Source organism: Neopsephotus bourkii, unplaced genomic scaffold (genome assembly GCF_033783945.1).
Source record: "Neopsephotus bourkii isolate Nb327-2 ecotype Australia unplaced genomic scaffold, CSIRO-AGI_Nbou_v1 NB_1060, whole genome shotgun sequence".
Classification (NCBI taxonomy): Eukaryota; Metazoa; Chordata; class Aves; order Psittaciformes; family Psittacidae; genus Neopsephotus; species Neopsephotus bourkii.
In genome coordinates this window covers 697,021-707,420 of record NW_026901548.1, presented here as the reverse complement: position 1 = coordinate 707,420, position 10,400 = coordinate 697,021, and the positions used below count along the sequence as shown (strand labels likewise).

The following is a 10,400-nucleotide window of genomic DNA, read 5'->3' as shown; positions in this document are numbered from 1 at the left end:
CAGCCACAGCGGGGTGCTGGGCACATGGCAGCCTGTCATGGCGGGGCCAGGCGCTGGCAGTGAAGCTGTGTCTGCCAGGGAAGGCCTCCAGTTGGTGCTGGATAGGGCTGTCCTGAGGGTGCTGGGTGCACACAGGGGCCTCGGCACTGGCCACTGGGACACCAGCGTTGTGCCAACCACTGCAGTGGGTGTGGGATAGCCCAGAGATCCCCTCCTGGTTCCCCAACGGGCTGGTTGAGCTCCCACTGTCCTTCTCAGGGCTGGTTCTGGTGCTGGTGCCCGGGAATTGTTCTGCCTGTGCTGTTGTGCCACAGGCCCTGTTTCTGGTGGCCACCTCCCCGTGCTGCTGGAGAAGATGGGTTCCGTATGCTGGAGCATTCATTCGCTCGGCTGATCGACAGCCTGCGGTCTGGCTGAGCAACCCCAATTGTTCCCAGTGTGCCTGGACAAAGGAGTGCCTAGAGAGATGGCAAGGCTGAGGAGAGGAGGACATGCTAGGAATATTTCCACTGCTTTGGACACCAGCAGCATTTCCCTCCCTCCCCGTGTGAGAATGGGAGGCAGCAGCTCGGTTTCGCAGGCAGAGTGGGATGGGATCCCTCCCTGTCTGCCCTCAGCAAGGAGAAGCCTGTCCCAAGGAGGGCTGAGAGCTCATTCCTGGGACACGGCGCTGCTCTGTGTGGGATTAATGCCATGATGGAGGCAAAGCCTTTTCCTTTCCCTCCAGGCTGTGTTCTGCAGGGCCAGGCACTACACTGGACCCTCAGTGCGGTCTGAGCTCAGGGCTGCTGCTGTGCCTACTGCCTGCAGCTCTTCCCCCTGCTTGTCTCACCTGCCATGGCTCATTTCCAGCTGGGAATGGCTCGTTCCTGGCTCATTCCCAGCCCCAAGATGTGTTGCCCCATTTTGCAAACAGGAAAGCTGGGACAGGGATAAAGACCGAACCTCCAAAGCATGGAGCAGCTCCCATTGAGGTCTGAATGCAGAGGGATCCCGTGGGAGCTCGGCTGCTTCCCACACGACCTGCTCAAGGTCAGGCAGAGCCGGCAGCAAGCCCTGGTTCCTTCCTTCCCTGCCGGCCGCGGGCTCGCAGGCGGGAATGGAAGCGGAGCCTGTGTCTGAGCCTTTTGTTCTCGGGGCTCAGAGGGCTCCTTCACACGTGAAGGGAGCTGCAGCCGTGCTTCCAGCGGGGAAAAGATGCTGCATCCAAAAGCATCCCGTCTCCCTTGGTCATTAGCATCTGACACGGTTGAGAACCACAACAGCATCACATCAGTGCTGCGAAGTGACAGACCCCGTGAGCACAGCCCCTGTCTCCCTGCTCTCTGCAGGAGGCTCCAGGGCTGCGTGCGACCGCGCTGCCGAGCGCAGGGATGACGGCAGAGGGGTGCCTGGGAGAGGGGGTGCAGCCTACCCCGTGGTCCCCACTGCGGCAACCGGGGCTGTGGGAGCCCCTGAGCCTGTGCTGCTGCCCCAGCACCGCTGAGCAGCGAGGGCCCGGGCGGGGGCTGCGGCACGGCCGCCCCCGGAGGAAGCGGGCTGAGGGAGCCCCCGGGGAGGCAAACCGCGGCAGGAGCACGGTTGGCATCGCCCCGAGCCGCAGGAGGCCCCGCTTCCCCCGCGCCCGCTGCCCCGCCGAGATTAGCGCTCGCCTCGCTGGCTTTGACGGGCAGCCGGAAGCACCGAGCCCCGCGGGGCCGCCCCCGGGGAAACCGGGGCAAACCGGGCAGCGCGGCTCGGTCCCCGCTGCGCTCCCGCATCCCTGCGCGGGGCTCTGGGCGCTCCCCATCGCGCCGTGTGCTGGCAGCGGGGCCGTGGCCGTGCTCTGCAGGACAGGACGGGCATGGCTGCTGTGGGGCTGCCCGGTGCTGCGCTTGCCCCTGGCCAGCGTGGTCGGGGGGGTGACCCAGTTCCCCCTGGTTGGCTTCGCCCCTGTGCCAGCGCTGGCTCCATCCCCGTGTCCCTCCCCTGCGGGGCTGCCGGCTCGGCTCATGCACAGGGGAGTGTGTGGGGTGAAAGGGTGCTGCTGGGTACTGGGTACGGCTGGGGTCATGCCATGGATGCCCGTGGGGGTTGTGGGGCTGCATGGAGGTGACCCCTGCCCTTGGTGTGTGCGGGCTGCAGCGTGCATGAGCCCTGAGCCCGCGGCCTCATCCCAGCAGGCAGGGCGAGGAGCATGGCAGCGAGTGGTGGAGTCCTGACCCTCAACAGAGCCTGGCAGCTTCTCCAGCACCGCTCTGGTGACCTTGTGCTGGGACTGGGCAAGGTTGAGTGGTGCCGCCCTGGCACCAGGTGGGCAAGGAGATACAATGGGAACAGGCAGCAGTAAATGTAAAGCAAATACATTCCTTTTGTTCTGAGGAACCCTTCAGGCCTTTTCTTCCTCCCTGAACCAGCTTTTCCTGCCACCCGAAAGGAGATGGAATATTGTGCAGGGCACTGTTTCTGAGGATTTTTTGGGCTTATGTGTTTAATTTTGACTGTAATCGTGAGCCAGAGCTCAAGATGCTTGTGAATGGCCTGATACGCAGGAGAATAACCACGGAGCCCCTGTCCTGGGTTTGCCAGCAGGATTCCCCGAGCTGTTTTCCCAACACAGGGTTCAGGCTGTACCCGTTCTGGGGCTGGACACTCACACAGGACTACACAAACTGCTGGGTTTCTGCAAGCTGAGAACCTGTGGGTAGAGCTGAGTCACAGGGAGGGCTTTGTGACGCCTTTCTCACCAGAGCTGCCTGTGCGTGGCTTTAACTGGAAGCAGATGTGGGCACAGGGGGCTGCAGCACTCCTTGTCCCACAGCAGACCTGCAGGAAGCTGCAGGACAGGGCATTGCTTCAGGTGCAGGCTGGAAATGGGAAGCATCTCAGCTGCGGTTTATTCCCTCCTCTGTGACCACCGAGTGTGTCAGGCCATGGAGGTGCCTTGGGAAGGCTCAGTGGTGGAAGGAACGTGCTGTAGGAGGGAGCTCGGTTCTGCTCTGTGCTGTGGGAGGAGGTGACAGCGAGTTCAGGCTGCTGCAAGGTGGTGGGCATTGAATGCTCTGCACACGGGTGAACATAACAGCTTTCACTGCCTGTGTCAGGTCAGGGGCACCCCTCTGCTTCCCGAGGGAGCTGGGCAACCCAAGGGTCGAGCTAATGGCCCTTCATGGGGTCTGGCTGTTACATCCATCAGGGAACAGGCTGGGTCTGACTGTGCAGCATCACACAGGCTGCACACTGAAGAGTGCTCGCTGCAGGTCAGCACAAACTGGATTTCATCACCCCCGGAGATGCTTTTCCCCCCTAAGCACAGAGGCAGATGTTTGGTTGTTTAAGATTTAAAATCTAATGTCTACTTTTCTATAACAAGGCATGATTGGGAAGAATGTAATCAACCCATTTCTCAATACAAGGGAAGTGAGAGGCCTGGGAGGGAGCACTAAGTGATGCATCAGGTTAGATGCTCTCCTTGCTTCCCTTGTCAAAGCATCATAGAATGTTCTGGGTTGGAAGGGTCATCTCTCCCTTAATTCTTCAAGTTTGAAACCGGTTCTCCGCTCCTCTTTGTCCTTTCCTCACAAGATCAGATTCTGATACAAACAGAGTAGGATGCAAATGGATTTATTTGCTGTTTCAATAAAAGTTTCCACATATTTTGACCACAGTTTCCTCATAAGAGTACATAAAACATTGCAGCTGCTTGAAAACACTTGCTGAAGTTTCAGGTTCTGAGGGACTCATGGTCCCTCTGGGCCATGGCAGCACTGCTCCTCGCACAGCCTTGTCTCCTCTTACCGAGGTGTCAGGGCAGATCTGCCGGCCCACAAGGTGAATCCCACTGGATGGTGTCTGTCCAGGCCTGTGCTGCTTCAGCTGAAGCTTTCCAGACTGGTTTTGATCCGTTCCATTTCATGCAGAAAACTGTAGAACTGGGGCAAAGTTAACTCTGTGGGAAAACAAGAGAGAGGCATCGAGTCTTGGATTTCAGGTTATGCTCCCAGCATGGGAAACGCTGCGCTGGTGCTACCTGCCTAAGCTGGGCAGGATTAGACACAGTGACCCTCGGCAGCTGTTTCTGCACACTACAGCTGGGCTGTGTGGGGTTCCAGGCTGGGATCCTCCTAACAGTGACCAAACCCTGGGAATGGTTTAATTCCTAACTCTGCTCCAAGGCAGATGTAGGTTTCCTCAGGATGCCCAGAATGCAGTGAGCGTTCCCAGACACTGCCAGAGTGACTGCTTATGGGAGCAGCATCCTCCAGCCCTGCTCTGGCACCGACCCATGCTGGGCTCTGCACCCAAAGCTCCCCCACCTCCAGCAACCCCAGAGCTGCTGCTTCCCCAGACCCGTTCACTCACCCAGATACACGTTCTCCGTTTGACTCCCTTTTTTAATCACCAGCTTCAGCTTGGGGGGAGAAAAAGCAGAGGCGTTAATCTGGAGCACGCTGTGCTCTGAGCACCATGAAAAGGCACAAGTAGCAGGGGTACGCTGTGAGCTTCAGACCGCTGCAAAGCACACAGGTATTTGACAGGCCTTTCAGGAAGTGTCACTGTAGGAACAGATTCCTTGGGCATTGGGAGGCTCTCTGGAAGTTCTTCCAAATGATCACCCCCCCAAGATAACCTTTGCTAGACTGAGCTTTCTGAAGAGCTTTTTGGAATGGGCTCTGCTGCTGTGACACAGGATGTCTTCAGAAGGGAAACAAACAGCAGCGTGCCTGCTACCTGCTGGCAGCTGCCCTTGGAAGGTGAAGCAGAAGCCCCCTTATAGCCGGTACTGCCCACATGCCTGGTTCTTGCTTGTCCCTTAACTGCACACTACAACCTGAACTCTCTGATGTAGATTTACCTGTAAGAAGATACTTCCCACTTTTTCCAGTTCACTGCTCCCAGCAGTCACTGTGAGTCAGAAAGAAGGGAGATAGTCTGTTAGTTAAATAAGAGGTTACTTAGCTGAGAGCTGCTGGTGGGTTTCCCACCCCATTCAATTCCTGATGTAGCTCTATTACCTCCAAACTTCCACTCCATATCTACCAGCTGGTTGATCATCAGCGTCTGACCAACAGCCAGGCGTGTCAGGGTGGGGGAATTCACCTTCCACTGCAAAGGCAAAAGACACCCCAGCGGTCAACCCTCTTTATGTTACCTGCAAGTTCAACATCAGTCAGAAAGGAGGCAGAAGCTCCAAGTGGAGGTGTGCAAAGGGATGAGCTCATGTATTTGGGGGGGCTTTCACAGATGTGGAGCCTTGCCAGGGTTTCCCTCTGCAAATGGAACTCGCTGGGTTTGTTTTAGCACTGGTTTGCTGTAACAATATCTGCACAAAAAGCCATGTGTTCATGTAACTGCTTGACCCTGGGGCTCAAAGCGTGCAAAGCCAAAACCAACCAAGTGAGAGGCACCCACGAGTGCAGGAGCCACAGAATGGATGAGGCAGAGGCCGAGGCTAGAACTCTCATTAGGCAAAGTGCTCCTCGTCACTTATCTGAGGATCAGTTCAAATCCCTGAGCTGGTTTGGCAGAAAGCACCCCAAGGGCTGACACATCTCGGGAGCAGAGCGGGGTTGCACCAGCTCCCGCTCAGAGGCTGTCATTTGGTTAGCTCAGGAACCAGCAGAAGCGGATGCATACCTGTTCTGCAAAGTAAGTGGCTTTCTCCTCACTGAGGCCTGTGGGAGAGAGCAGAGATTACTCCATGTGATAAATATTAATTATCTTTTATTCAGGGGAAGTCAGGTGACCCACCTAGAGCAATGAAATCTGCTCGGACTTGTTCCGAAGACAAATTCCTCTTCAGGGCACCTGAACCAACAATGCAAAGAAGCAAAATCACTTTCCACTGAGCCAAACCGATCTTTACCGAATCCCATAAACGCCGGGATGGAGGCGCTGCGCTGGGGAGCTTCTGTTCTCAGCCTGTGTTTTGAAACAAACCACAGCTCCTCGGGATAGGAAATAGGCTTGTGCCTGCCGCTATCCTTGCGGATGCCCGGTGCTTTAAAAGTCCGGGCTCTGGGAATGCCTGGGAGAGGGGGAGATTTCATTGCAGGTATCCATGGGAACTGCAGCAGCGGTTGTGTTTTGAAGCTGCTGCTTTCTCTCCTATAGAAGCTTTGCTTGTTAAAGGGGAGCTGTTAAGGCTGGCAGGCTACTAATTTGACCTACCTGCTGTGTTTTGGATTACGGGTGTGAACGTGTGCATATAACACTTTCCCCCGCTGCGCCTGCCTCCTTTGTTCTGGGGCACCGGCAGCACATGGAAGTTTACAGGGATTCTGTTCTCTGAAGCCAAGAGCAGGAATCTCATAAATTCAAAGAGACTGCCGGTCCCACGTGGCTCTCTGCTCTGTAGCACACAGGCAAAGTTATCTGCTGGAATCCTTCCCGACACTGTCTGTGGCATCCCAGCGCTAAGGAAGAGCTACATGGGATCGGAGCCAGTGCACAAAACCAGCAGTGACAAGACTGGAGTGCACCTAGGCCAGAAATCCCAATTCCATGTTAAATACCCCCAAGACAGTTGTAGGAAAGGACATTATTCACTGCTACTCCTGGGTAGAATGGCTTGAAGTAGCATGATCAGTTTAGACCAAATGCAGGAAACACTTGTGTGAGGCTTCGGTGCTAGGAAGAGAGCTACAGGGAAGCCAGGACTGAAGGATAATAGCAAGGGACTATTAATAACAGGAGGGATCAATGGGATGGATGTGCAGTGGAGGTGTTTGATGCATTATCATGTCAAACAGCAGCCACAATATCACAGTCATCCCATAACGTGCTGGAGTCTGGGGTATTCAAGGGGAATCCCTCTGCCCCTCTTCCCCACTACTTATGATGTCTGCTTTACCTGGTCTAGAACCAAACTGATTTCCAAACACTTTAGAGGGGTGTTTACACTGTCTTATGTATCTTAAACAGCACTTGTCCTTGAAGGAATTCCAGTGCTGGGTCGCTTTATTATTGCTCTCTTAGTCCCCTAGATAAACTGGTGGAAGCTCCTGCAGAGGCCTGGAGACTGGCTGCTCTGAGAAATCGGTTTACAGGTACTGGTCACACCAAGCACTGTCACAACACTGTGCTTGCATTTAACACACACACAGTGAGTCGAGTTAATCCAGAGAGCTGTGTCTGCAGGTGACAGAGGCCAAGTCACCAAACAGGGATATTTCAACTGGATTTTTGATTCTTAAATACCAAGCCTTTTATCAGCTACCATTCACACTTATTGTGCAAACCAAGTGCACTGCAGTTCTGAAGACCCCCTTTGGCAGCATGCAGGAATGGACCCGAGAGTCTGGCCTCGGGGCAGCCTATGCAAATGTCTCACTTACCGCTGGGGACCAGGAGAATACTTTTGACAATGTTTTTCAGGGGGCCCAAGCTGATTTTATTCATGGTGGCGAAGTCAGAGAGCTGAGCCAGAAACCTTTCCACCTGCACGAGAGAGAGAGAGAGACACAGTCTTATCTCTGCACCTTTCTCACCAGAGCTGCATTCACACATTGGTGTTCTGGACGGGTCTCACCTCCTTGGGCTCTGTCAGAAAGCGGAAGAGCACTTCAGTCAGTGATGAGAATTGCTGTGGAGAAACAGGACAGTGTTATGGAGTCAGGTATGAGCATCTCAGCATCTCCCCCCGCATCAACACCACGACCTTGATGTAACTCTGGTGCATCGGTCCCAGAGTCTGACCTCCCATGCCGGGAAGGTACCCCTGTCCTTGGCATTACAAGATGCCTGTGGATGGGGTTTACTCACGGATGCTTTTGAGAGACTCTCAAAGGGTTTGTGCAACTGGCACTGCACAGGGCTTTTGTGACTTGTGGCTAATTGAAAGTGCTGTTCTATCCTGTGTGACCCAAAAGGTGTGAGTGGAAAAAGATGTCAGTGCCTACTCTTATGTTGCATAAACCCCGTGGGGTAGCCAGGCTAACTCGGGAAAGGAAAAGAACTGGTTAAGGGTCCAGCAGCTGCCTTCAGTGTGCAGTGGCAGGGCTGCAGAGCCTGCCTGCAGGGCAGAGCACCACTGCCTCCCTCCTCTGCAGCACCAGTGCTGGCTGTGCCCCATCCGAGGCTCTGGGCTGTACCCGCGGTTCTGGCAACCCCAGCTCCTCCACCGGCTCCATCAGGAGCCGAGCCTGCAGCTGGGCACTGTATGCCCCAGGGCCGGATGCTGAGCAGAGCCCCGGCCTGGGGCAGGAGCGCAGTGGGGCGGCAATCACAGCCCGGCCGCTGCGCGTTCCCACCGGGAGCACGCAGAGCCCGACGGGCCCCTGCTGCCTGCACAGGCCGCGCTGTGAGCCCCGTGCCGGAACGCATCGCAGCCTCACAGCCGGCTCCTGCGGGGCTCCTGGGGGCGGTTGGCCGGGCCCTGCCTCTCATACCCGTGCCCTCCCGGAGCGACGGGGCTGAGACCGGGCGGCCCAATGGGGCCCAGTCCTGGGGCTGCTCTGGAGACTGGGCTCGGTACCGGAGCTGCGGGCCCCGGAGACCCGATGGAACCCTGTACCGGGGCTGCCCTGGGACCCGCCGGGCCCGGTCCCCGGGTGCGGGCTCTCCCCGGCCCGGCTGTGCCTGCCCTGCAGCCGTCGGCCCCGCGCTCCGGGGCTGCTGCCGCGCCCGCCGCCGGCCCCACCTGCGCGCTGAGCTGGTTGAGGCTCTGCATGTCCCCGCTCACCGCCTCCGGCACCGGCTCCCGGCTGAAGTTCAGCAGCCCCATGGCGGCGGCCGCAGCTCCGCCCGCCCCGCCCGGCCCCGCCGCTGCTGCCGCCGCCTCAGCCTGAGCATTGGCGGCCGCACTTTCCGCACGGCCGCGGCCCCGCTCCGGTGCAGGCGGCGGCTGCGGGCACCCGTGCGGCTCCCGCTGCCCGGCCCCTGGGGAGCCCCGAGGCCCCTTGGGCCCTGCAGCCGCGGCCCGAGCGCCCGCCGCGGTGCTGGGGGAGCTGCGGGTGGGCACCGGGCACGTGGCCGGCGGGGCTGGCGGCAGTGGGGTAATGCTCAGTGGGATGGGTGTCCAGTGTGGGTGACGATCAGTGGGATGGGTGTCCGGTGGGATGGGTGTTCAGTGTGGGTGATGCTCAGTGGATGGGTGTCCAGTGGGATGTGTGTCCAGTGTGGGTGATGCTCAGTGGGATGGGTGTTCAGTGTGGGTGATGCTCAGTGGATGGGTGTCCAGTGTGGGTGATGCTCAGTGGGATGGGTGTCCAGTGTGGGTGATGCCCAGTGGGATGGGTGCCCAGCGTGGGTGATGCCCAGTGGGATGTGTGTCCAGTATGGGTGATGCTCAGTGGGATGGGTGTCCAGTGTGGGTGATGCTCAGTGGGATGGGTGTCCAGTGTGGGTGATGCTCAGTGGGATGGGTGCCCAGTGTGGGTGATGCTCAGTGGGATGGGTGTCCAGTGTGGGTGATGCTCAGTGGGATGGGTGCCCAGTGGGATGTGTGTCCAGTATGGGTGATGCTTAGTGGGATGGGTGTCCAGTGTGGGTGATGCTCAGTGGGATGAGTGTCCAGTATGGGTGATGCTCAGTGGATGGGTGTCCAGTACATTACCACGTGCAGTTGCCCACCCTGTGGTTCATATCAGCCTCGGCCACAAGCTCCCCAGGCCCCGTGGTCCATAGGTTGCACCCATACAGGCATGGGGAGCATGGCTGGGTTCACCTCCCAGCACCCCTTCACATGCCATGAATTGTTCTTACAGAACAGTTCGCTTTGATGGGGAAGTGTGGGACAGCCTTTTGCTTCCCTACCCAAAACTCGTCAGCAGAACCCCCAAGTCAGAGCTGCAGTACACGTGTGTGTCTGTGTGTTCTTTATGCTTCATTCTACCAAGATCTCCGTCCTACGGATATTGATTGTTAATTATTGTTATTAATATTTCATTTTATCACTTCCATCAAATTACAGCGAGTGATTGTGGTCAGTGTGCAGCCCAAACTACCAGCACAAAGCGAGAGAGTTGGGGGTACCCACTGTGTGTGGAGGCTTAGACTTCACCTGCAGGGTGGAGGTTTGGCTTAGAGCTCAGGAGCTGTTTTCCTCTACAAAAGCCTCAAATAAATCAAAAGAAAACACCATAGTCTATAGGGTTTGGGGTTTTTGAAAATTCCGCTTAGAAGCCAAAACTCGGCTGTGATTTTCCTGCCCCGGCTGCTGCTCCCAGCGCTGCTCTGTTGAGCCCGGCACGGACTCGTGGCGACTGGGGCCGGTGGCCCCCATGTCCATGACCGGGCTCCCTGGGGTGAACGGTGCCTGGTGCGGAAGGAGCCGACCCAGGGGCAGAAAGGGTCCGGATGTCAAAGGGGTCCGGAATTCACAGGGAGATTTAACGTGATTCTCACCATGCCCCACCAGCGGGAGCTTCGGAGACGTGGGAAGGGCAGGTGAGCTGTAAATCACCTCCCCACCCTCTGTT

General features: G+C 57.2%; 1 protein-coding gene across 2 annotated transcripts; it reads right to left on the bottom strand.

Annotated features, from left to right (window-relative positions):
* Positions 1 to 3,653: 3,653 nt before the first annotated feature.
* Positions 3,654 to 8,774, bottom strand: COMMD7 (COMM domain containing 7). Of its 2 annotated transcripts, XM_061361470.1 has the most exons (9): positions 8,621 to 8,773; positions 7,511 to 7,564; positions 7,317 to 7,419; positions 5,731 to 5,787; positions 5,617 to 5,654; positions 4,995 to 5,085; positions 4,835 to 4,884; positions 4,342 to 4,390; positions 3,655 to 3,928 (listed from the first exon to the last, which is right to left on the bottom strand). In XM_061361470.1, exons 1-9 carry the CDS (start codon positions 8,702 to 8,704, stop codon positions 3,852 to 3,854), a joined length of 603 nt encoding a protein of 200 aa, XP_061217454.1. In that variant the 5' UTR covers positions 8,705 to 8,773; the 3' UTR covers positions 3,655 to 3,851. The 2 variants fall into 2 exon arrangements, with proteins under 2 accessions (XP_061217455.1, XP_061217454.1); XM_061361471.1 differs by lacking the exon at positions 5,731 to 5,787 and having other exon boundaries at positions 3,654 to 3,928; positions 8,621 to 8,774.
* Between the last annotated feature and the right edge of the window lie 1,626 nt (positions 8,775 to 10,400).